The 26,388-nt window shown below is 41.3% G+C and overlaps 1 protein-coding gene and 1 long non-coding RNA gene across 5 annotated transcripts in view; one reads left to right on the top strand and one right to left on the bottom strand.

Moving 5' to 3' along the window:
* Positions 1-770: 770 nt before the first annotated feature.
* On the top strand, positions 771-25,711 carry LOC308596144. 2 transcript variants are annotated; one of them, XR_014012362.1, is made up of 4 exons: positions 771-3,931; positions 9,464-9,577; positions 16,614-16,778; positions 25,565-25,711. It is a non-coding gene; the product is annotated as an uncharacterized lncRNA (long non-coding RNA). The 2 variants fall into 2 exon arrangements; XR_014012363.1 differs by lacking the exon at positions 25,565-25,711 and having other exon boundaries at positions 16,614-16,873.
* EPYC (epiphycan) overlaps positions 13,111-26,388 on the bottom strand; it is a 32,201-nt gene continuing 18,923 nt past the window's right edge. For all 3 annotated transcript variants that reach the window (XM_081210957.1, XM_081210956.1, XM_081210958.1), the window contains exons 4-7: positions 17,651-17,809; positions 17,191-17,393; positions 16,309-16,404; positions 13,111-13,933 (exon numbers count right to left, since the gene is read on the bottom strand). In XM_081210957.1, the coding sequence (XP_081067083.1) occupies positions 13,763-13,933; positions 16,309-16,404; positions 17,191-17,393; positions 17,651-17,809 (629 nt within the window). In that variant the 3' untranslated portion in view covers positions 13,111-13,762. The remainder of the gene's footprint in view (positions 13,934-16,308; positions 16,405-17,190; positions 17,394-17,650; positions 17,810-26,388) is intronic.

The following is a 26,388-nucleotide window of genomic DNA, read 5'->3' as shown; positions in this document are numbered from 1 at the left end:
TTCTGGGTGTGGAAAATGATATCCTCTGCTCAGGCCTCTGCTAGCAGAACATTTGCTCTACAGCTGGCTAACTACATCTCTCTCTCTCTCTCTCTCTCTCTCTCACACACACACACACACACACACACACACACCATAGGTGTCAACTTTCCCCTTTTCTTGCAAGGAATCCTATTCGGAATAAGGGAATTTCCCTTAAAAAAAGGGAAACGTTGACAGCTATGACACACACACACACACACACACACACACACACACACACACACACACACTGGGCAAGGAACAGGGAGAACAGGAAGCTGCCCGCAGTGGCACTTGCCACACTGCATACCTAAAGTAAACATAATGCACAACCTCTTCTCCCTTCCTTAACCACTTCAAATATTCGTCCCTGAAAATCACATTCCGTTTCATTCCAAATTCATTCCTGAAAAAATTGTACTCAGTATGAACCTGTTTTTACACAACAGTCAGCATACAGTATATTGGTTTATTCATTCTGCTGTTCAACTAGTTTTAACATTTCTGGGTTTGATTCACTTCAGAATTGGGCTTTTGTCTTATTTTACTTAGGTGGATGAGTCTATGATGAACATCTTCTAAGCATGGAGATATCTAAAAGGAGTCTGAAGCTTCTTTAAATTCACAGTTTAAGTTTTCAGAACACACTTTAAGAATTTATTTTTTTAAAAAAACCTACCATAGACAAATGACAGGACTTTTTTTTGCTGAAATACACAGAGAATACTTTATGCTTTCTTCCTTAGGTTGGAACTATTTATTTAATCTGTCCAGTCAATCATAACAAGATCTGATTGAAAATGTTTAATTTCTTCTTTGAAAAGATTGCCTCCAAGTGGAAGAGATCATTACTACACTCATCTAAGATTCGTGAATTAAATTTAAGGACAAACATTGTTATTTTTGCATTTGATCATTCATTATACACATGTGCACACACAGAGTGCCAGGTAAATAAAAAAATCAGGAGACAAGACCATTCATTTGGAACAAAGTTATAAGTATTTCTATTATGAAATCAGTCATGGGTCAGCACAATTCAGTATTTGCCAGCTTTCTGCAAGCTTTCATGCAGTTTCAGACTGAGGTGTGGTGAAGTAGTTAGTGTCAGATTAGGACTAGGGAGATCTTGGTTTGAATCCCTGTTCAGCCAGGAAGCTCCTTGAGTGACCTTGGATTTGTCCCTGTCTCACTTAACCTAATCTATGTCATAGGATTGTCAAAATAAAATGGGAATGGGATAAGTACTGTACAGATACACATAACCGCTTGATTCAGGGAGGGCGTCAGAAGAAGTAAGTCACATACAGAAGATGAAATGAAGTTCTATGCTGATTGACACATTAACAGTCAACAAATCCTTGGGTCCATATGATATAAAAGTTCTTGAAGGATGTCAAGTGAAATTGCTGACCTCCTAAGAGAATGACACAATCTATCATTAAAACCAGTTTCCTCACTGGAGGTCTGAAAGGGGGATGAAAAACCCTCTCTGAATTTGCTACACCACTCATGGGCAACAAACAGGAGACATTTCATTTATCTTTCAGAAAGAGAGATTGTTTTAGAACAGCTTGAGGGACACTTACTGCTGGCTGCAAACAATGGCATTTTCTCAGGTCTTTCACTTTTGAAAATGTAGTTTGGTGACCTCCTGCAAGCAAGTGGTGGAGATTAATGCAGCCAGCAGGAGCACCACTGCAATCCACACAGAACAACAACAAAAACAATTTAAGCGAATAAAAACAGAGAGAGAAGAAAAATGCCACTGTTTGCTGGGAATAATAAGAACCCTCAGGGTTGACCTAAGAAGGTTTGCTCTCTCAGGTGAAGAATAAAATGGCACTCCCTCCCACATACAAAACTCAACTAGACTTCCAGTTGAATCTTTCTTCAGCACTGGTGACATGACACTGCCCTCTGCTCAGTGGAGGCTGGTCTATGAGGACAAATGAGATACTGCCCCACTGACCACAGTTTGTCCTCAACCAGCCCCCACTTGCCTGCCTTCTTACTTATAACAAATCCAGGGTGTGGCTCTGGCTGTTGCCCTCCCTGCTTGCCACTCCACCAGCCCCACTGAACCTGAGACAACAAGCTAGTTTAGGGTGGCCTAAACTACCCTAAAGGGACGCGGGTGGCACTGTGGGTTAAACCACAGAGCCTAGGATTTGCAATCAGAAGGTTGGCGGTTCGAATCCCCACGACGGGGTGAGCTCCCGTTGCTCGGTCCCTGCTCCTACCAACCTAGCAGTTCGAAAGCATGTCAAAGTGCAAGTAGATAAATAGGTACTGCTCCGGCGGGAAGGTAAATGGCATATCCGTGCACTGCTCTGGTTCACCAGAAGCAGCTTAGTCATGCTGGCCACATGACCCGGAAGCTGTACGCCGGCTCCCTGGGCCAATAAAGCGAGATGAGCGCTGCAACCCCAGAGTCAGCCACGACTGGACCTAATGGTCAGGGGTCCCTTTACCTTTAAACTACCCTAAAAGCATTTGAAGCTTTGCTCTCTGACAGAATGACTAGGAGTGGAAGGAGGCTTAGGAACAGCTAGGGGACTGGTCCCCCAGTATCTGCTGCCTGAGGCCATCATCTCATTTTGCCTAATGGTAGGGCTGGCCCTGAGCACACACCTCCATCCTATAACCCTTCCAACCTCCCCAAAGATTCACTAATAGTTTAAGGGTCCAAAGCTGCCCAGCAGTTTCAGGAGCAAAAAAACTGGCAAATTATATCCAATGTAAGCATTAAGTTATGACACAACCCCCCAGCCACATATATGATGATGGGCCTGATGATGGGTGGCTAATCAGGAAGAGTAGTTTGGACTTTTGATTGATATTTCCCTGAAAATCTCAATAAGGATATTATAAGCCTTTAAAAAAGGCTGGTAATGGGCGACTAAAGCTAAAGCCTCTGGGCTAAGGAGGAGCCATGATTGAAGAGAAATTGTGTTGAGAGGTTTTCTCTCTCTCCCTCTTTCAGAAGAGCTCAGGGTCATTCAATTAAAATGATTGTCAGTCAATTCAGGACAGAGAAAAGACACTGCTTCTTCACACAATGTATGATTAGCATACAGAATTTGTTACCACCATTTGTAGCAATTGCTCCTGGCATAGATGGCTCAGAAAGGGGATTATAGCCAAAAGTGCCATGGAAACTAGCGGAATATTTCAAAATTTACCAAACACCTTTCTAATCATTGCTGTATCAAGACTATAACTAGTCCTTTCAAAATGGTCAAGTTATCCTCCTCTGCCCTCTTTGAAAAAATAGGGGGGGCGACTCTGATATGGAGCAGTGGCGAGGCTATTTTTTATTTTACAAGAAGAGCCTTTGCCCATCTTATTGTTAAGGGTAAGACCTGCCCATTCCTGCCAATTATTTAAATTCCCCTCCTGAAACTATCCTTCCCACTTTTACCGGGGTCCTATCAAAGTAATGGTGCTGGGAACATTCAGCACATCTTACATTTTAATCCTCTGAAAAATGCACCGCACAGAACATATTGTTTCAGCTCAACGCCAAGTCAGACTATCATCCTAAGCACTCCTCTGAATGTCTTTTCCATTGAAATGGTAGACACCTGAACTAGAGCTTTTGAATGCAATCAATAAGACTGCTTTAGAGTAAGTACCCTGAGGATTGCCATAATCTTTTCTCTATAATGAAAAACAGGAAATAGGAATTGATTTTCTATTTGTGGAAGCATTACTGAATACAAAAGATATCACTCTTCTACACTGATCTATTCTTTTTTACAATTTATTGGCCTTACAGGTTCCAGAATTAAACTCTCCAACCCAACCATGAAACAAAGATTTAGTGATCAGTCTGACAGGGGACAGAATGAGACAGAACGAGCGCACTGAATTTATGGAGTCAGGCTGGATTAATGGAGTTTGTACAGTAAGCTCAAGTTGGAATACATTTGACGTATTTTATTATTAATAGTAGTAGACATCTTGCTTCTTTCATTTGGAGAGAACAATCCTGTCATCTCTCATATGGACCCACAGAAGTCAAATCACACAATTGCCGCTACAGGCCAGATGGAACCTAGTGATCTAGCAATGGGATGTTTGCCACTCCTTTGGCAAGACACCAAGGCTAACAGCCCAGGAGTGAAGGTTACTCACTGGCTATGCAGAGGCTCTGTCCCAAGCAAGGGTGCAATGCAGGCAGGGACCTAGCGAGCCCATAGAGATCATATTGAGAACCTTGACTTCCAAGGTAAGAGGGAGAAACCAGCTGGTACCATGCATTCTGGCCTCCTAGATCCTGTGATTTCTGGATGAAGGTTAAACCAAACTGTACCAGTCCAACTGGCAACTTTCTTGACCTTCCTGACCAAGGCCCATTAGGATCCTTGCTGATACCCACCCAACCTGTGTGTGTGCTCTTCCCCCTATGAGCTTACTGTGGTATAGGGACTAAGACACAGGCACACACCTGTACAGTACTGGATACCACATTTACAAGTTGGAATGTGGGCTGGATTTGTATGGGAGACATTGGATTGTCTCCCATTTGAACCTTCATGCACATGAAGACCTTCTTCAGATGTTTGACCTACCCATTTAATGTAGAATAAAGTGAGTGGCAACATGGACCAGGGCCTTCTTGGTAGTGGCACCAACATTTTGGAACTTGTCACTGAGAGCAGGTTTAAAAGAGGCAATCTTATACATTGGGAGTAAGACCCACTGAACACTTCCACAACATGTGAAGCTTTGTCAAAATCAAACTCAATAGCCCCAATTTAATTAAATTTGGCCACACTTGACTCCCACTTCATTTTCAATGAGACTTTTGAATAATTAACTTTCTTTAGGGCCAGTTTATATTCATCAGGATTTAAGCTTAAATGATTTCCTGAATCAATTTTGACTTTGAGGGCACAGAGTTTTAAGAATAGTATATTTGCATTTTGCACATCTCTGCAAGCATGTGAACCACACCAGATAAAGACGGAACAGAGTTGAGAGAGCAGAATATACATTTATTTAAGAATCTGGAGATCAAGATCTCTTCTGAACTATCGAGGAATACAAACGCATAGTCCAGTCATTGTATTTTTATGGCTCACAGGAAATACTCAGGTGAGATTCCAGACCTATATCTTCATATATTTGGTTTTTCTGACTACTCTCATCTTCTCCAACTTCCTCATCTCCCATGAAAATATTTATCTGTGGGCTCATAGCCGAAATGGTGGCCATGCAACTGGCATTTGGAAATACCATGTCACAATCATTCTCTCCGGTAGATTGCTGTTGTTCTGATTTCTCTTCTTCTCTTTTGTCGGCAGCAGCTGCTTTTTCCGCCGCTGCCCTTTTCTCCTCCTGGCGCATGTCTTGGTACACCTGATGCATGATAAACTGTGTTGTGTTCCTAGGGGCACGCATTCCTGGTGCCCTCCATCCACACAGATTCATGGGGCGCAGTCTCCCCTTTACAGCTGCATGCATAAATGCTAACAAACGCTGGCTCTTCCGCTTCCGATTACGGCGGTGACTTCTCCCAATCCTACAACATCTGGATTTCCACTGGTGACTTGCACACCAATGCTTTGCTTTCTCCTTCTTAGGTGATCTTTTCTTCTTCCAATAGCCTCCCCTTTTCTTCCATGGTCTACCATTCCCAGAGAACGTACCGTTCTTCCGTTCGGAAAAGTGACAAGCTTTGGGCTTCTGCACTTTGGTATCGTGATGGCTACCTTGAGACACTCCTGGATCACTTCTTTCACCATTTTGGTCCCTTCTTCCCATGTTGGGCCATTGTTTGGTATATCCTAGTTGCAGAGACAGCTGCTGATAACACCGCCGTCCCTGTCTCCACATTTCAGGAGATAATTGGGAAGCCTCTTCCAAAAAAATACCTTTCCAACTTTCGTTTTTTTCCTCCCTAGGAGTTTCTCCTTCCACAGCAGCCACTGCTTGTGCTGTTAGTTCTGTATTGTGTGGTTTGTGCCTTCTGCCCTTAACCAGCTGGGCACACACTCCTGATTTTCCAGTACTTTCTTTTCCTGGTCGTTTTCTGTTGCTCCCTCTTTCTTTGTGGCTTTGGTGCCACTGCTCGTAATACAATGAGACCCCGGTGTGAGATGCTGCTTTGACCCAGATTCAGTGGGCCATAGGTGTCATGCCACTAGGGGTGGCGACTTCCTTTCCTCTTGGGAGCCTTGTATAGATTGAATAAAGCATCGTCATCACCCTAGGCAACAGGGAACCAATCATAAAGCAATGGGTGGGGCTGTAACTGGACATTCCGCCAGCTTTTAACAGGGTGGGGTTGTGATAGGTGTTCTTTTGAGAGCAGCTCAGTAGAATCAAAGACTCTTGTCTTCTTTAGGCTCCAGGGCAACTGACTCCACACAACTGTCGTGGTAGCCATGTTGGCGTGCATCTTTTAGCCAGACATAGCTTAAGGCAAATACTATTTTCAGATACCCCAATCCAGTGTAACAGTAATCAATAAAGACTGCCCTGTGCCATATGACATCTTTAATGACTTCAACATAAGCTGTTACCAAAGATTAAGTAATGAATGAGTTCTGCTTTTCAGAACAGAAGGCAGAAAAACAAACCCATCTCATGATTTCCCTGTCCAAATTACACAGGGATGATGTGAATAAACTGCCCATGACCCCATATTTAATTTTCTATGTCTGCCATATATATATATATATATATATATATATATATATATATATATATATCAGATTTCTTTCCGCAGGGCCTGTAAGAGTTGTTCCGCCTGGCCTTTGGCTTGGAGCCAATTTGATTCCCTCCCTCTCTTTCTTTTTTTCTTTCCTTCTCCTCCTGCGTTGAGGCTACATTTTATTTTAATGTTGTAATATTTTAATGTTGTCTTTTAATTTTGTTTTTAAGTTGTAATCATTCAACTTGTTTTTATTATTGCTTGTAAGCCGCTCTGAGCCCGGCCTTGGCTGGGGAGGGCGGGGTATAAATAAATAAATAAATAAATAAATAAATAAATAAATAAATAAATTACTATTATTATTATTATTTATTTCAGGACAGTTCCTACAAATGATGCTTGGGTAACAAACTTGGGCCCACAAACTGCTAATATCTTAATGCTCATATGGATTTTATAGCTAGAAACTCTGTTTCTTATAAATGTATGTATTTGGTTATAGTTAAATTTTAACTTTGAGTTGATAGAGCACACCCTACAGAATATGCCCTTCTTCCAGTTTATCAAAAGGTTGAAGGCAGAAGAAGATAACTTTTAAATACCCAAAGGATTAACTATAGCCATATTGGGGGGGGGGGTTGACTTGGAGCAGACAAGTAGCAGGGAGAGGGTTCTCTTAGAACCCTTTCCTTTCCCAGTGCTACTCAGCTACAAGTAGGTCTGCTCCAGCCGGTTTTTCGTCGTCTTGACTATAAACGTGCTTTGATCTATGCATGGAGAAAGGCTACAGGGCAGTTTGTAGCAGAGACCTAGCAGGCAGTATAGGGGCCCCGGGGCCCCTCCTGTTCCTCCCTTCCAGTTGTTGTTGTGGTTTGTTGTTGTTTTTAAGAAAGCTGGTTTGGATTCAGTTTCAAATGTCTCTGTGTAATGTGTAGTTAGGTCTGGAGCAGAATATAAAATAATTCCCTTTCTCAGTTATTGTACGGCATTCCAATTTGGATACAAGCATTTAACAGAGAAGTTGAACAAATTCAAGTGACTTTTCTTCTTAAGATTCATTGTGACCCTAAATGCATAAGTTACTTAACCCTATGTGTTGAAACTGGTCAACATCTGATGGAAATCAATGCATGGCTCACTACAATCAAGGCATGGCTGAAAGTCCACTTTAGAACAACATCTAACTCCTTCTTAACCTCTATGCTTGAAGACCTGGATGGTATAGAGCAATTCAAGATAAAATCCGTAGTTTGGGCATTGCTCTTGAGAGCCTTGAAGCATGTGACGAAAGTTACATATTCCAAATAATCAAACAGCGACCGTGAAAGACAGCGCTTGTTACCTCATACTCTGAGATCCTATTCTCTGGAGGCCTTAGGTATTACAACACCCTACGGAACCTGTGCCAAAGGATCTACTACTCCCTTCCCATTGAAGAGCCTTTATGCTCACAAGATTAACTGCCTTCCCCTCTGTAGTGACCAAAGGTAGATTCTCACATGCCCCATATCAAGCCCATTTGTGTGCCTGCAACCAAGAAGTACCTGATTCAATGGACCACATTCTCTTAGATTGCTCTCTACACAGCAGACCTCGCCAACTGATACTGAGCAAAATGTTGGACCTCCGGCCTGTAACTCTGAGAAGAAGTCAAATGAGGTTTCTCCTGACAGATCAGGACAAAGATATCCCTGCTTTAGTAGCTTCCTTTTTAGCCACAATTTTACCCGAAAGGTTTCCCAATGAACCAACCTTTCAGGGAACAGACAGGGCGAAGCAGAATATCTAAGTGCACACGATCACAGTGTGACTTTATGACCCTCAACAGCTTCACCCTTGTCCTTTTAATTATCCCAGTGACCTGAAATGTTTTAGATTGTGATGCCAATAAAGGTCTTTGATTTGATTTGAAAAATAACTTAATGAGATCCAAAATTGCCACAATATGATCAGAAACACTTCTGTTCATCCCAGGTTCTTTTCCCCTGACTCCCACATTGCTCCGCAACCCATTGTACACCATCCCATGGCTTTCTAACGTGTTTCCCAACCCTCAGGATTAGCTTCCAGGGGGAAAGGAGGGGCTGCAGTGAGACAGGGTGTGTGTGTTGAAAAGCCCCATCATAAGCAGAATGTTGCCATGGAGCTCAGGATCCAGGTTTTTGTGTTTATGCAGGTAACCAAGCCTATCAATAGTCTATTGATATGTATGCAATAAAGTAAGGTAAAGGTAAAGGGACCCCTGACCATTAGGTCCAGTCGTGGGCGACTCTGGGGTTGCGGCGCTCATCTCGCTTTATTGGCCGAGTGAGCCGGCGTACAGCTTCCGAGTCATGTGGCCAGCAGGGCTAAGCCGCTTCTGGCAAACCAGAGCAGCGCATGGAAACGCCGTTTACCTTCCCGCCGGAGCGGTACCTATTTATCTACTTGCACTTTGACATGCTTTTGAACTGATAGGTTGGCAGGAGCAGGGACCAAGCAACGGGAGCTCACCCCGTCACAGGGATTCGAATCGCCGACCTTCTGATCAGCAAGTCCTAGGCTCTGTGGTTTAACCCACAGCGCCACCCACATCTAGGGTTTAATCTATGGCTCAGCTGATGGGGCTAAACCTGCTCCTTCATTCATGGTGGAGAGGGTTATCAATGGATACTTCCCATGATGGTTATGTTCTGCTTCCACAGTCAGAGGCAGAAATGCTTCTGAATACCAGTTATTTGAAACCCCAGTATGGGAGAGTGCAGCAATGCTCTAATTCTGCATGCACGTTTTCCACAGGCATCAGGTCAGCCACCGTGAGATCAAGATGCTGGCCTAGATGGGCCATTGGTCTGATCCAGAAAGCTTTTCATTAACATCTGCAGGCAGTCCTGTTCTAGGAAGTTTTTAATGGTTGGTGTTTTATTGTGCTTTTAATACTTTCTTGGGAGCCGCCAAGAGTAGCTGGGGCAACCTAGTCAGATGGGAAGCATATAAATATTATTATTAGTTATTACTTTCCCTATGTCATCAAGGCCAGGTGGCCCCATAAACATTTGAATGCTGCACCCTTTTGCTTTCTCAGATAAAAGGCTGCTATTCACTCTTATGAGAAAAAAGCAAAACACTGCATTCTATTGGAAAGAAACCGAAGTACCATTCCAAGCTATGCCGAAAGTTCAGCTTCAGAAACTTGGCCATTAAATAAAACAAAGGCTCTGCTTCTAATATGTTCCTTCATTGATTCTTATCAGCGTGACTGAGAAGAATGACCATTTGAAAAGATAATGAATTATCTCCTTTTATTCTCTATCAGTACAGGAGCTGTCACAAATTCAGACACAGGCTTAATTTCCACCTTGCCTAGCTTGATTCTCCAGACACTTTAGGGAAGCTAAAAAGCATGAGAGTTCTGTAATCCTGATACACAGAAACTTCAGCCAGAATTACTAGATGACTTATCCAGTCTGTTGTTAAAGAGCACCCAACTTTAAATACACACACAAAATACAAATATGAGGATTTGACAAGCTTTATTTATAATATCTCAACACATGATGGCAGTAGTACTCTTTAAAAAGGTGATACCAATGCAAGTAAATTATCAACATTCTAAGAACCTGATATTATTTGCAAAGATTTTTTTAAAAAAACAAATAAACCAGAGGTTGGCTAAATTTCCGAGTATTTGCCGTCTTAGTTGCTAGTAAAAAAAGATCAACAGTTGTTGACAGAAACCACATGGATAGGAAAAGGAGAGGTCTAAAGATAGATGCATGTGGCTCCTATCATTTCTACTGCACATATGCGTGCAAGTGTGGCTTTGACTTTAATCTGCACCCTGTATTAAGAAGCTCAACTCTTACAGCTGAGGTAATAAACCTTATGGGCTGAAGGCTGCATTGACTCATGGTCAACCCCTCCAGAGACTGCATGCCAAAGTGCAGGTCGCCAAAATGTAAACAAGTGTGACGATTGTTTCTTTTCTAAAGAATACTCCAAGGGTTCCCATGCTTTTTATAGTTGGGTGACTATAGGATCAATCAGTTAATATGTATTAATATAGACATTAAAGTATTGTTTTAAAATGTACCAGGACTGGCTTAGAGGGCCACAAAAAAAGTATTTGTCATCATGGCATCGAAACGGGATCCAAAGAAGCCATTAAAAAATGTACATGGCAAATTGTGGGAGGCAGGTCTTAGTAGACTACAGCTCTTGGGAACCAGTTGTAGATTGTGCGCCATGGATTAGACATCCCTGTCTCACAACAAATAGATAGCAACACTTGTGATATCTCGATTGAATATTAACAAATATTTGCCCTTGAAAAGAAGCCCCTATTTTGACCATTTTTAAGGGAGTAATGAAAGGGCCACAGAGAATAAATGCTGGTCCTGTGAGCAAGTAACTGTATAGACACCCTCTAGTCTCAATGGTCTTGGCAACCAGACCAATGCCTTTGCTCCTGCATAAAATTTTGTTGCACTGTACTGTAGCAATGAAAGTAGAGCAGCAGAATGGGAAGCACTGGCTGGCTAGGCATTGGAGTGAACATCTGAGTACACATTGGAACACATGTAAGAATGCCCCTTTAAGCACAAATCACATTGCTCTCAAATGAATGTTATTTATTTATTCAATAGAAGATTTATTGCTTGCAGCCATAGACCATTGCATATAACACAAATAAAAAAAGAAAACACCTAAAATACAGACAGTCAAAGAGTGAGTCTGCAATAAATCACACCATTCAAAGTTGGAGTTAACACTTTATTAGCAAAAACACAACCTTCACAGACTTGGCTGAGTGTCAGGCCTAATGAGCACAGCAGCTCATCCCTGGTAGTTTTATGCCATGAATCAGTTGCCAAGAAAAAGTTCCACCCTCCCTGCAGCCGTCTAAGTCTCTCCTCTCCAGAGCTTTCCCCAAGCAATCAGGGACCAAGCCTATGTGCAGCCTGTTGCTGCTCCGTCCATTTCAGCCCAATTCTGGTTCTGGGAAGCAGGGAGGGAGGGGAGCTTGTGGCAGCACGAGGAGGAGCAAACTGCCACACTCAGAGCTTTGGGAAGGTCAGTTGATTCAGTAAGTCCAAGCCATCTATCTGCTCTGACCCTGACTAATTGCTACATTCCTATCTTGCATGTAATCTCAGCCTATTGGAACCAGTCACAGACAGGACAGGACAATTCTAATTTAAGCAGAACTGACCACTGTAGGCACTGCTCTGTTTTAAGGACAGTATCTTCTTTTCTTTTTTTAAATGTATTTTTATTAAAGATTTTCTTGGTTTACAGAAGTATGTGCAATCTCTCTCTTTTAATTCCAAGTAACATTTTTTTACAGATCAGTTTCATTTGTTGAGACATTAGGAAGAAAAGGTGGAAATATGAGTGGAGGTGGGGTCAGGTGGCGAGTAATAGAATTTTTACTTAATATATGTGGGGTTTTGTGTCAGCGTCGCTTGTGCAGCTTCTCTGCTATTCACTTGTGTTCCTTTGGTGGTGAGAGAGGTTGGGGTTGGCCTAGGGTGTGGTTGTTCAATTGTGGTTGGCTGTGGTGGTCTTCGTTTTCATGTGTGAGTGGGGTGGGTGGGTGTTTTGGATCAGGTTAGCCATATTGATTTGTATGTTGGTGGATTTTTGTCATTGTCTTGTTGGACTGTGTATGTGATAAAGGGGAGCCATACCGGGGTGAAGGTGTCTTCTTCTATTTGCCCCCATGTCAGTTTCAGTTTATTGGTTAACTTTTCTAGTAAGGCTGATTCCCATACTATTTGGTACCATACTTACTCCTGACAGGTCTCTCCAGTGTCTGGTTATGATGTTTCTGACTGCTGAAAGTAGGTGGGTTATGAGTTCTTTGTGGTGTAAATGGGCAGGAACCTCACCAAAATGCTGGAGAGGGTGCACCTCCACAGGCACATACCTCCACATGTGGTGTGAGTGCCCCAAAATCCAACTATTCTGCACAACAGCCATACGAGAAATATGTAAAATAACTAAGCAAGTATTAGAAACCACCCCAGAATTGGCCCTACAAAACATCTTCCAAGACAATAAGGACAGTATCTTCTAAACTGTCATGGACACTTGAAGTAAGTATTAGGTAGTGTGATGCTAGAGAGGAAAGCATATATGTAGAAGGTAAATACTGACTGAATGTTGGGGACAGAGTTTCTTAGGAAGTAGTGCTTCATATTTGAATGTTTTCTCCCCTTTGGTGTATTAAAATATATGAACAGAAACATTCTGTAAAGTTTCTACAATACACTTGGTATTGCTCTGCACTTATTTCCATAGTGTCAGGAACTATTGAAATATACCATTTCACAGAAGTCTTCTACTGTTGCTTTGAGTTGGTTGGTGAGTTTAGTAGAGAAGCGGGGAATTTTATTTCTTCACTATTATCTAGCACAAAATTACTGTGAAGACAATACACATACTTGGTGTACATTTTTTTACTTATACAGTATAAGGACAGTTTCCATGTTTCCTCTTTAGTACAAAGCAGTGTTCAACATTTTACAAGAGAGTGTATTTATTTTTAATATTAATGTTTTAGTAAAATAACCTGATCTGGCACCTAGCTGCCCTCTATAGCAAGTAGGACGCTGGCCTATATGGAGCTTTGGTTTCATCCAGACAGGACTTTTGTTACATTTTTATGAAAAAAATTATGGAAAAGCTTTACATATAGAATATGATTAAAAACAAGGTAGCGTGGGTCATTTTCTATTTATATACAATTCTTATAGCTTTACTATTACAATTTTAACGTGGATAAAATTATGAACCATGTATCATTAATATTCAGTTTCTCTAATACTTATTCATTCCCTTCTCCTTTCATCATAGTTATCATGTCAGCTATTCTGCACTGATTACAATGCACTGGTTACAATATGGAAGCAGGGTATACTTTAATAGAGAATGAATTAGTATTCAGCACTGTGCGTTACTGACTGCAACTGTTTACTTATTATTTTACACCAATACAACCATATCATACTGTCAGAAGCTTTTGAAGCAGTTTGCTTTAGAAAGCATACTTGCAAAAGAAATTATGTTACATGACATTTTCGTTATGGCCTAAGCCTAAAAAAGGCTCCCAACAGGCAGACGGGGTAGACACATGTACGCATGAGGGGTTTTGCTCAGATTAATGGGATTGCCATCTAGCCTGATGTCTTCGAGAGATTTGCGGATGTAAGAATAATCCTTCATTTTGCAGAAAGTATCTTCATGCATTTCTTGTATATTGTTGTTCTAAAAAGAAAACAAAAGATTTATTAAAGCCAGTATTTAAATTCCAATTTAAATGTCAGTTTGTCAACAATAACCTAATAATTAGTAATAGCGTGCACTGGATTTGGATAAATCCTGGGGCCAAGCAGGATGCCTCAGAGGAATTTTGTTTTTTTTAGAGGTGAAATGGGATATCAAAGAGGCACAAGTCAAAGCCCTAGGGCTTTGTGATGGTCAGATGAGAAATTGAATCAATAATAATAATAAAAGCAGGGAACTCTGAGTGTCTGGAGGCAGCTGGCAGATAGATGGCAGCTGACTGGTTTAGGTTCAATCATGACAAGACAGAAGTATTGTTTTGGGGGGACAAGGGGCGGGCGAATGTGGGGGACTCCCTGAAAAACCAGGTGCGCAGCCTGGGAGTCATTTTGGACTCACAACTATCTGTGGAGGCGCAAGTCAATTTGGTGTCCAGGGCTGCTGTCTACCAGCCCCATCTGGTATGCAGGCTGAGACCCTACCTGCCCACAGACTGTCTCACCAGAGTGGTGCATGCCCTGGTTATCTCCTGCTTGGACTATTGCAATGCGCTCTACATGGGACTTGAAGGTGACTTGGAAAATACAACTAATCCAGAATGTGGCAGCTAGACTGGTGACTGGAAACAGCGGCCGGGACCATATAACACCGGTCCTAAAGGATCTTCCCTGGCTCCCAGTACACTTCAGAGCACAATTCAAAGTGTTGGTACTGACCCTTAAAGCATAGCTATCAACTTTTCCCTTTTCTTGCGAAGAATCCTGTTTGGAATAAGGGAATTTCCCTTTTAAAAAGGGAAATGTTGACAGCTATGCCTTAAAGCCCTAAACGGCTTCGGTCCAGTATATCTGAAGGAGCGTCTCCAGCCCCGTCGCTCAGCCCAGACAGTGAGATCCTCCTCTGAGGGTCTTCTGCTGGTTCCGTTCCCTCACTATGAGAAGCTAAGTTACAGGGAACCAGGCAGAGGGCCTTCTTGGTAGTGGTGCCCTCCCTGTGGAACGCCCTCCCTTCAGATGTCAAGGAGATCAAGAATTACACAAACTGAAGGCAGCCCTGTATCAGGAGGTTTCTAACACTTGATGTTTATATATATATATTTAAGATATGCTGTAAGCTGGCCAGAGTGACTGGGGAAACCCAGCCGGATAGGCAAGGTATAAATAATAAAATTATTATTTATTATTATTTTGTGGCACCTTAGATATCCAGACATCAAAATAATGCTGCAGACAAATATCTGCTGCAACCAGATATTGGTTCTATCCAATGCTCCATGTATGTGGCTCTACTGGCGCTATAGGACCTCCATTTTCTCTCCACCTCTTGCATATACCGGAATCTGCTCTGGAGGGTGTCCTCCCCGTCTCCAAGCTACTTTTGTGGGAAGGTCGGAGGGTGACAGGATGGGGAAAGGAAGCTACACTGCACACACTGATGTTTGTTGCGTCAGGAAAGCTGAAGTGCTGGATGTGGCCCGATGTGTCTAAGCTTACCCACTATGTTGGGAGGATAGGAGGAGGGAGAACACCAGGATTAGAGGGACCACAGAGGAGGAACTCTGTTGTGACTGACAGGTCTAGCTTGCTATCAGAGGACATGATTTTACCATTGTCCACATTCCCCATGCTATGGGGAGAAACAGCTTTGCAAGACCATATGTAGGCTGTGCCTGTGAGTACCTTTTGTCTTGAGCGAACAGTGTTGAGTGATTAGCATCATGGACTGATGAAGCTCGCTGCGAAACCTGGATAATATCCGGAGAACAGGTCTCATCTATTTGGCTTCAATTGATCATTTGGCTTTGCATTTCCAGCTAACCACTTGAAGAACGCCTTCTGGCAACCACTCCTACATTTATTGCGTTGTGCTCCCAGTGAACGACTATTTGTTCCAGCTGTGTTATGACATATTTATTGCATGCATAACCAGTACAGCAATGAGAGAGACACTGGTACATTCTATGTTTATGAATATCTCCATGCTTGGTTATGCACATTGCACTTTAGTTTGCCCATTGTCTAGTTCGTTTATGAGGGTATATATTTATTACAGTGAAATTGTTTTTTATATTCATAAGCCAGTTCTGGTGTTGTTGGTTTGTTGTTCAATTATGGTTATAACACCTGATACTTTTTGTGTATGCATATGTAATTTATGTCTCCAAATTTAACAAAAGCACGAGGATGCAGAGGGGGAGAGAGCACCTTTGTAACCAATGGGTCCAACTTCTAACAAGAGGAAATGATATTTAGTTCTTCCTAGCACGAAAGCCCCTAAACCTATTTGTATGAAATTTGGCACACTTCTTATCCAGTAAACACTATATACAAAAGAATTTATTGATTGTTTTAGCCCACCTGCAGATGAAGAGACTGGAGGCTTTCAGGGAGTGGAAGTGGGATATGATCCAAGTTGTTATCAGTGATGTAAAGATGGTGCAAGTCAAACATATCCTGAAGAAAACAAAAAATTATTATTATTATTATTAAAAGAAGTGATTTCTTTGTTCTTGTTCTGAGCCACCCATGAGTACAGACACTTAAATTCAGCCAATCATTTTAAACATCTGTACCAAGATTGATTCTTTTTAGAGATTCAATGAATGTCAAAGCTCCAGTTGTGTGGAACATTCGGCTTAGTTGTTTTATTTGCTTGTTTTCAGGTTTGCAAAGCCTGGCTACTTCAGGCCATAAGACTGAGCTTGACCTCACTGCACTTCTCTCTTTATCACTGCACAATTTCTCCGTTGTTCTCAGAGCACGGAAGAAAGAATCATACCATGCAGCCATACAGCTGCCACCTTACTCTGACAGTGACTTCATGCAAGGTATTTTTTCCATTTGATCATTAAATTTGAGTACAAAAATACGGCTTCTGTATCAGTTTTGATGTATATGTGCATGGCACAGGTTGCTTAAAAATACATGCTAATGGCAAATTTTGATTTTAAAAAAATGTTTTGGTTGTTTTTACTGATAATGTTATTGTTTTATATTTGTAAACTGCTTGGAGCTTTTTCACAATCAAGCAGTGCACAGGAAAATAATATGTGCCTAATCCATGATCCTTTCTACATTGACCTTAGGAATTAAGCCTCTGCCACCATGTTGTTTTGCACTGGAAGAGCTATCTCACATCACTTTATGAGAGAACTCCCTCCTGCTCTTATAATGACTCTTTTTATTAGTGAAATAGAGGGGTTTTTTTCAAATTAGTCAGCAGTTAAATACAGAACTCACTTTAAATGCTTCTTGTCTGATTCCTTTGCGACCAAGCCTGTTGTTACTAATATCAATGAATATCAAGGTTGGTGGTAATTCTGGAAGCTGCCTTATCTTGTTATCTCGAAGTATCAGTTCCTGAAGTTGTGGTAGTTTCCTGAAGGCATCTTCATCAATTTCAGATATAAAATTTGAAGTCAAGTCAATCCTTTTTAAGTTGCCTAGTCAGGGAAAACCAAAGCAGGCGAAATAATTACAGCATTTCTGCCTGCTTTTAAAGACCAACACCAGGGGTGGGGGTGGGGAGGACAGACAATCACCATTCTTTGGATGCAAATAGTCCCAAATTATAGTTCACAATATGATATTATGTCCAGAAGATGTATGCTACTATGCACTTATCTTTCAGTATGAGAAAGTACTTTGCATTGCATGCAATAAAATAAAGTGTAGTAACCAATAGTAAAGTCATCCATACTTAGGTTAGCAAAGTCATCCCTGTTGACCCTTTTGATTCTGTTATAGCGAGAGTAGAAATGTGTGGTTTCCTTCGGCAAGGGGGGAAGATCTTCGAGTTCACGATCATCACAGTAGACAGAAGTACTTAGGCACATACACAGAAGACAAGTTGGGAGGCCTAAAACGTGAAAGAAGAAACCATTCACTTAGTTATACACTTGTAAAAATTTAGATTCGCCTTGTTCAGAGACACATGGAATGACTTCTGTCAAATCTAACCTGCTGCAAATTCACACAAAGCCATACTGTCCTCCAGAGCCACACGGTCTTAAGTATCTTGCTGAACCAGTTTATGGTTCTGTTTGAGATTTTGAAAAGCATTTGGCTCCTTTTATTCTAGTGGTTCTAGGCTTAGGCTCATGTGTAGGTATCTGAGTTCTCATGAATAACTTTCCTTTTAGTGTAGCAGAATAATCACCGGTCATGCACTTTTGATAAAAGTTCCACATTTACACTCTTTGTGGAGTAATGCATAGTGATATTTTTCAGATATTGGGAAACATTATATTGAATATTTCATGCACTTTGTGTTACGCCATTCAAAACTGGGTGCACATGCAAACATGTGAAGGACACTGACAAACTGGAATGTGTCCAGAGGAGGGCAACCAAAATGGTCAAAGGCCTGGAAACGATGCCTTATGAGGAACGGCTAAGGGAGCTGGGTATGTTTAGCCTGGAGAAGAGGAGGTTAAGGGGTGATATGATAGCCATGTTCAAATATATAAAAGGATGTCACATAGAGGAGGGAGAAAGGTTGTTTTCTGCTGCTCCAGAGAAGCGGACACGGAGCAATGGAGCCAAACTACAAGAAAGAAGATTCCACCTAAACATTAGGAAGAACTTCCTGACAGTAAGAGCTGTTCGACAGTGGAATTTGCTGCCAAGGAGTGTGGTGGAGTCTCCTTCTTTGGAGGTCTTTAAGCAGAGGCTTGACAACCATATGTCAGGAGTGCTCTGATGGTGTTTCCTGCTTGGCAGGGGGTTGGACTCGATGGCCCTTGTGGTCTCTTCCAACTCTATGATTCTATGATTCATGTGTACAGTATCAATGCTCCAATTTTTTGCCCTTAATATTTATTTTAAAAGTTGCAAACCACGCTTTTGTAAATTTACAATTAAATGAAACAAACACACAAGAAGTTATTTTTTTTTTTTAAAAAATTTTTTATTGCGTTTCTTTTCATAGATTTACAAAATTGTTTACATGGCAAGATACAAGAAACATTTTTTGTATATATGTATAAGAAAGAATAAGAACAAGAAAAAATGTTATGAAGCTTTCCTTAACATCCTTCAGCATTTCACTTTTGGACCTCCTCACATCCTCTCAGCATTGCGTTCATTATTCTAACCAGTTCAGCAATTTGTTATCTTGTTTCCCATCTTATTGTACCTTTAAATATATTATGTTACCAATTTCAAAAATTTGTAATTTAATTTTAAGACTCTTGATAAACATAATATTTTGTTTCAAATATGTCTCGTTTTTTCCATCAATGCTTACTTTATCATTTGCTTAAAATAAAATGCAGAAGCATAGTATTTCTTAATCGTGCGCTATCTTAACATTCAAACAACTTATAATGTTTTTGCAAATAGTCCTTAAATTTTTTCCAGTCCTCCTCCATTGTTTCTTCGCTCAGATCTCGGATTCTGCCAGTCATTTCTGCCAACTCCATGTAGTCCATCAACTGCGTCTGCCAGTCCTCCAGTGTGGGTAAATCTGGTGTTTTCCAGAACTTAGCGATGAGAATCCTAGCTGCTGTGGTTGCATACATAAACAAGGTTCTGTCCTTCTTTGGCACCTTCCGATCCACCATGCCCAGGAGAAAGGCCTCTGGTTTCTTAGAAAAGGTATATTTAAATACCTTTTTCAGCTCATTATGTATCATTTCCCAAAAGGCCTTTACTTTCGGGCAGGTCCACCAGAGGTGAAAGAATGTCCCTTCTGCCTCCTTGCATTTCCAACACTTATTATCAGAAAGATGATATATTTTAGCCAACTTGACTGGGGTCATGTACCACCGGTATACCATTTTCATAATGTTCTCTTTCAAGGCACTACATGCCGTGAATTTCATACCGGTGTTCCATAACCTTTCCCAGTCTTCAGACATAATGTTGTGTCCCACATCCTGTGCCCATTTTATCATAGCAGATTTAACTGTCTCATCCTGTGTGTTCCATTTAAGCAGCAAGTCATACATTCTCGAAAGTACCTTAATCTTTGGTTCTAGCAACTCCGTCTCCAGTTTCGATTTTTCCAACTGGAAACCCACTTTTCTGTCCATTTTGAATACCTCTTGAATTTGAGCATAATGTAGCCAGTCTCGCACCTTACCTTTTAATTTGTCCTGGCTTTGGAGCTTCCAATTATCTCCAACTCTTTCAATCAGTTCCCAATACTTTGGCCAGTAGGCCTCCATATTGGGTTTTTTTTTTGAAATCTTGGCTTCCACAGGTGATAGCCACCTCGGGGTCTTGCTTTCTAATAAATCCTTGTACTTCGTCCAGACGGCAAAAATTGATTTTCTGACAATATGGTTTTTGAACAATTTATGCACCTTCGCCTTGTCATACCACAAGTATGCATGCCAACCATATACGTTGTCAAACCCTTCCAGATCTAGGACATCGGTGTTTTCCAACAGGAACCAATCCTTCAACCAGCAGAAGGCTGCAGCTTCATAGTACAACCTTAGGTCCGGCAGGGCAAACCCCCCTCTTTCTTTTGAGTCGGTTAGTATTTTGAATTTTATTCGGGGCTTTTTGCCCTGCCAGACAAACTTAGAAATATCCTTCTGCCATTTTCCAAAACATTCCATTCTGTCCACGACCTGAAGGGTTTGAAATAAGAACAGCATTTTTGGCAAAACACACATCTTTATAGCTGCGATTCGGCCTGACAAGGTAAGTTTCAATCTTGACCAAATATCCAGATCTTTTTTAATTTCCAACCAACATTTTTCATAATTATCTTTAAAAAGATTTAAATTTTTGGTGGACAAATATACCCCCAGGTATTTCACTTTCTTAACCACACTTAGCTCTGTCTCTTTCTGATACCCCTCTATCTCTGTAGATGTCAAATTTTTGACCAAAACCTTAGTTTTTTGTTTATTTAACTTGAATCCCGCCACCCGACCAAACTCCAGGATAAGTTCCAAAACTCTTTTTGTGCTAGATACTGGCTCCTGTACTGTCAAAACTAGGTCATCTGCAAAGGCTTTCAGTTTGTATTGTTTCGCTCCGACCTCTATACCTTGCACCAACTGGTCCTCCCTAATCATATTCAGCAATACCTCCAGAACAGAGATAAATAGCAGAGGGGATAAAGGGCACCCCTGTCGTGTCCCTTTTTCAATTAGAAGTTCATCCGACACCACATTGTTCACTATCAACTTGGCTTTTTGCTCTGAATAAATTGCTTCTAGTCCATTTTCAAACCCCCGTCCCACTCCCATCCCCTTCAAGTTTTTCTTCATAAACATCCAAGAAATGTTGTCAAATGCTTTCTCCGCATCAATAAAGATTAAAGCAGCCCTTGTGTTTCTAATTCTCAATAACTCCAATATATCAATGATGTTCCTGGTGTTATCAGACATGTGTCTACCAGGGAGAAAGCCTGCTTGGTCCTTGTGAATTACTTCGTTTAAAACGTTTTTAAGTCTACTTGCTAAAATGTCTGCAAATATTTTGTAATCCACATTCAGGAGTGAGATGGGACGGTAGTTCTTAAGCTGAGTCTTTTCCTTCTCTGACTTAGGAATCAATGTGATGAATGCTTCTTTCCACGTTTCCGGTGCCCTTCTCCCCTCCATAATCTGGTTGCAAACCTCCAGCAACGGTTGTATCAAACAATCCTTCAAAGTCTTATAATATTTGGAGGTGAGACCATCTGGGCCTGGAGATTTGCCAAGTTGCATATTTTGTATGGCACCTTCAATTTCCTGTTGAGTTATTTTACTGTTGAGAGTTGATCTTTTATCTTGACTTATTTTGGATAGTCCATTTGTCCTCAAAAATTGGTCTATTTCCGATTCTTTCTGAGGCCCCTGTGCATATAGTTCTTTGAAATATCTGTGGAAGCACTTTCTTATTTCTTCTGGTTTCTGAACTATTTTTCCTTGAATCTCCAAGTTTGTGACCGTGTTTAGCTTTTGTCTTTTTTTCAATTGCCAAGCTAGCAACTTTCCACATTTATTTGCTGATTCAAACGATCTCTGCTTCATTTGTTTGATTTTCCACTCAATCTCTTGATTAATCAATTTCGAATATTGTGCTTGATGGAATTTGATCTCTCTTAGCACCTCCTTTGACTTCGGATTAGTTCTCAGCTTTTTCTCTCCTTCACTTATTTTCTCTAGAATTTTTTCCTTTTTTCCATTCCAAAATTTTCTCTTTATTGTATTCTGTTGTATCAGAAACCCTCTCATTACAGCTTTGCTAGCGTCCCAGATTATTCTTTTCTCCACCGTAGTATTCAAATTTATTTCAAAGTAGTCCTTTAGCGTTTTTTGGGCCTTCTTAACAATCTCTTGATCTCTTAGCAAGGTGTCATTCATTCTCCATCTGAAGGATCCAGTTGGGAAAAGTCTCAATTCCATTTTTAAGGCATTATGGTCGGAGCAGGTTTTTGGGCAGATTTCCACTTTTCTCGTTTTCGGAGCCAGCCCTCTGGATATCCAAATTTGGTCGATTCGTGTCCATGACAAGTGGGCCTCAGAAAAGAAAGTTCCTTCTTTACCCAAGGGGTTCCTTGTCCTCCAAATGTCAATCAAGTCCATATTGTCTGTCATCTCAAAGAAAGTTTTAGGGAGTCTGCCGTCTGTTGTTAAGTTTTGATTTTGAGATTTGTCCATATTTGTAGACACCACCCCATTCATGTCTCCCATCACAATAATATTTGCATAGTCCAGATAGTCCATCATTGTCTCATGCAGCTTCTTGTAGAATTCTGATTTTCCATCATTTGGCGCGTAGATTCCTAATATCAAAATCTTTTCCCCTTGTGTTTGGATTTCAATTGCGAGGATTCTTCCATGATCATCTTTAAATAAAAATTTTGGCGACAGGTTCTCCTTTGCATAAATTACAACACCTCTTTTTTTAACTTTATCTGATGAGATAAATTCTTGGCCAAGTCTTTTATTGATTAATACTTTCCTGTGGAGCCTAGTCACATGTGTTTCTTGCAAACATATTACATCCAATTGTTCTTTTTTTAGGATATGAAATATCCTTCTCCTTTTTTCCGGAGAATTCCCGCCATTTATGTTCCAACTAAGTAGCTGCAGAGACATCCTGTTCTAATTAAGATGTTCTTAAGATGGGGTGTCTTTCTTTTGTTCAGATCCCGAAGGTATAGGCGTTGGCCCACTTCCGGGCGGTGCTGGTGCTGGTAAAACTGGAAGCCAATCCGCTCCTTTTTGGAGATCTTCTCCGTGATCGTGAAGGAACCTTTGGTTATCTTCAGGTGTTCTTATTTTAACCTTCCTTTCTTTGTAGGTGAAGGATAATCCCTGTGGAAACTCCCACCTATAGGGAATTGCGTTGTGTCTCAGCAATTTTGCTAATTCTGTATAGGTGGCTCTAAGGTCCAGCAGCTGCCTCGGAATATCTCTGTAAATTTCCACTCTTTTGTCTTGTATTTCAATTGCTTTTTTGAAATGAAGGCCTAGGATCTTGTCTCTCTCTTCCTTTGTTCTTAAAATTATCAAGCAGTCTCTGGATCTGTCTTTCCTTACCAGTCTTCCCAATCTGTATGCCGAGACAATCCTAAAATCCGTGTCTTCCTTTAAACCCCAGAACTTCGAGAATTCCTGTGTTAAGTATCCAATCAAGTCTCCTTGCTCGAGTTCTGGAATACCTCTCAATTTGATGTTGCTCTCACGATTTTTCAGTTCCACCATTGACAGATAGACTTGTTGTTCACCCACCTGTTTGTGCAGGGGCCTAACTTCTCCTTTTATTTCTTCAACCTCTTTTTGTAGGACTCCCACTTTCTGGATTGCTTCTCCAGCTAATTCTCGATTTTCCGCTGTTGCTCCTTGCAATTTCTCTATGGCTTGCGTGTGCTGGGAAACTTGGTCAGTCAGTTTTTGGATCGAGGAAGTTGCTTTATCTATCTTCACAGACTGATCGTCCACCTTCTGATTTAAACTTGATAGTTGCTCCAATATTTGTTTTAATAGTGTGTCTGACCCACCTGCTGCCATATCTTCCTCAGTGGACTTCTCAGTTATTTCCCCTTGTTCTCTATGAGACACCAGTACAGCTGGAACCGACGATCGGCGTCCTTGGGTCAATGTTGTTTGTACAAATTGTGCTGGTCTTCTTTCCTTTTCCTTTTCTTTTTCCTTAGCCTCTTTAGATTCCTTTGCTTTAGACGCTCTTGTTCTCCCTGCACCACTCATTACACATCTGTCAATGTTCAAGGTCAAATTGTCTATTGTTCCATGGGAAAGACAAATTCAGGAGTAAACAGCCAGTGAGATGGAATTCAAAACAAAAGTCAGTTCCCAGGATTTTATAATCCGAAAGCCCTGTAGGGGGAGTGCCACCCGGTTTCAAAGACAAAGAAGGAAGTAATCCGCCATTAAAGTTCCAAATTGTTTCAGAACAGTAAATTCATTAATCCAAAAGTCCCTTCATAAATTCAAGATCTCCCAAAGCACCTTTTATAAATCGACAGAGTTCCACAAAAGGTGCTTGTAACAATATCCCAATCAGACTTTTCTGCTCAAATGTAACAATTACTTTCTAGCACAGTTTGCAACTGTTTCCGCAGTTTGACACAGTCTCTCTCTCTGGCAGCCCGACAATCTGGCTCTTTAAAAATACAGCCCAAAGAAGAAAAAAGATAGGAGGAAAGTCACCATCTGCTGCTTCTTTTAGTCAATGTCCATTTCCACCTTCAGATCAATAAAATAGGCAGATTTTGTAGCACGAAAAAGTTTAAACTTCCCAAAGTCCCGTTTCAAATGCTTCCGTTTCTAAAAGCTTTGCTTTGATCTTGTCAGCAATGTCGGAAGACGGACTTCCCTTTTCTCGTCTCCCGCTTTCAGCCAAATTAGCCGAATTTCTTTTGCCAAATTTTAAACCCCTTTACTCACGGGTATGTTGCTTGCAGTTTAGCGTTGATTTTAGGAAGAAGGATCAGCGCTCATCTGTAACAGCCGCGCGGCTTCGCTTCCGCGGAAAGAGCGATGAACTCACAGCACCGCTACCCCTCCTTCACTCCGGGTCTCCTTACGGGGTCCCTTCTGTGCTTTCGGAGCAGCTTCTGGTGCCCGCCGAGTCCCACGGCCACGGGCTCACTCTACCCGTGGTTTATCTTAATGGGTCGTCGCTATGCCGCAGCGAACGACCCTTTTCCGCGGAGCCCCTCTTCAGAGCCCGAAGAGGACCGCCATTACAGTTTCGCGCCGCCCCCGGAAGTCCTAAACACACAAGAAGTTATTAAGTGGATTTATTACTGGAGGCAATGTGGCTGTTCAAAACCAACAACTTTGAAAGACTCAGTGTAATCAAATCAAGTGGATTCCCTTGTATATTAGATTGGTCTGGATATGAAAATTGCTGCTTGAAAAATCCTAGTGATTCACTACATCTGTAATGTTTTATAGGAAATACTCTTATGAATAATGGAGCATTTTGTCCATACTAGATTTCTCAAGTCATAGTCAGGATGATATCTTCATTTTATATTCTACCTCCAGGATCTGTGTCTTCCCTTTAAAACTTAATAAACCTGCATACATTTAGTTTGGTAACCAGCATGCTTTTTTGATATTTGAGGAAATTGGTCCCCCCCCTCATGAGACCTCAATTTCCTTAGAATTGTTTTTAATTAGCATCTTTCATGCAGAACAATGACATCAGGAAAGGCTTCAACCAACCCTTGAGGAAAAACTGCTTGAAAGCTGTAGATTATTAAATAGAACATCAAACTACTGCTGAATGAACGTAAGAAAATGATCTAAAGCATTTAAACCAATTTATGAAAGGGCTTCATTAACAGGTATGTGGATGTAATTGGGAAGAGCTCTGCATTTCCCTATTGCCTTCTGAAAAAGGAGGTGGGATTGAGAAACATCACAAATATTTATAGAAAATAGAACATAATGGTGCAAAATGATGCCATTTTATATGTCTAATGCTGTTAATGTGGGTGTTTAGGATAGACTGGAAAGCAATATTTAACATTACTGGTTAACGTTACTGGATTCTTTTTAGTGGGATTTAGAGTGTTTTCCAGAAGTAAGGAATTCAGGGCCTCCCACCTCCCATGTTGCTTGAGACCTAAAGCCCCATTTACTCCACTGCCCTTGCTTCTGCTGGTCTCTTTTCCCTTACTGTTCCTGAGCAGTGACTGGTCACCCCTGAACCTGGTGTGAGGCAACCTGTGGTCAAGGAGGTTATGTAGGCAGGGACCAATAAGGTCACGTGAGTGGGACTAAGGAGGTTACATGGAAAGGGCCAAATTGTTCTTGGCCTGAAACCAGACTAGAATCTGTTTCTTACAGGTCTAAAAGGTAAAGGGACTCCTTACCATTAGGTCCAGTCGTGGCTGACTCTGGGGTTGCGGCGCTCATCTCGCTTTATTAGCCAAGGGAGCCGGCGTACAGCTTCCGGGTCATGTGGCCAGCATGACCAAGCCGCTTCTGGTGAACCAGAGCAGCGCACGGAAAC

The sequence above is a fragment of the Podarcis bocagei genome (assembly GCF_964188305.1).
Source record: "Podarcis bocagei genome assembly, chromosome: 10".
NCBI classification, from domain to species: Eukaryota; Metazoa; Chordata; class Lepidosauria; order Squamata; family Lacertidae; genus Podarcis; species Podarcis bocagei.
This window is presented reverse-complemented; position numbering and strand designations above follow the sequence as displayed.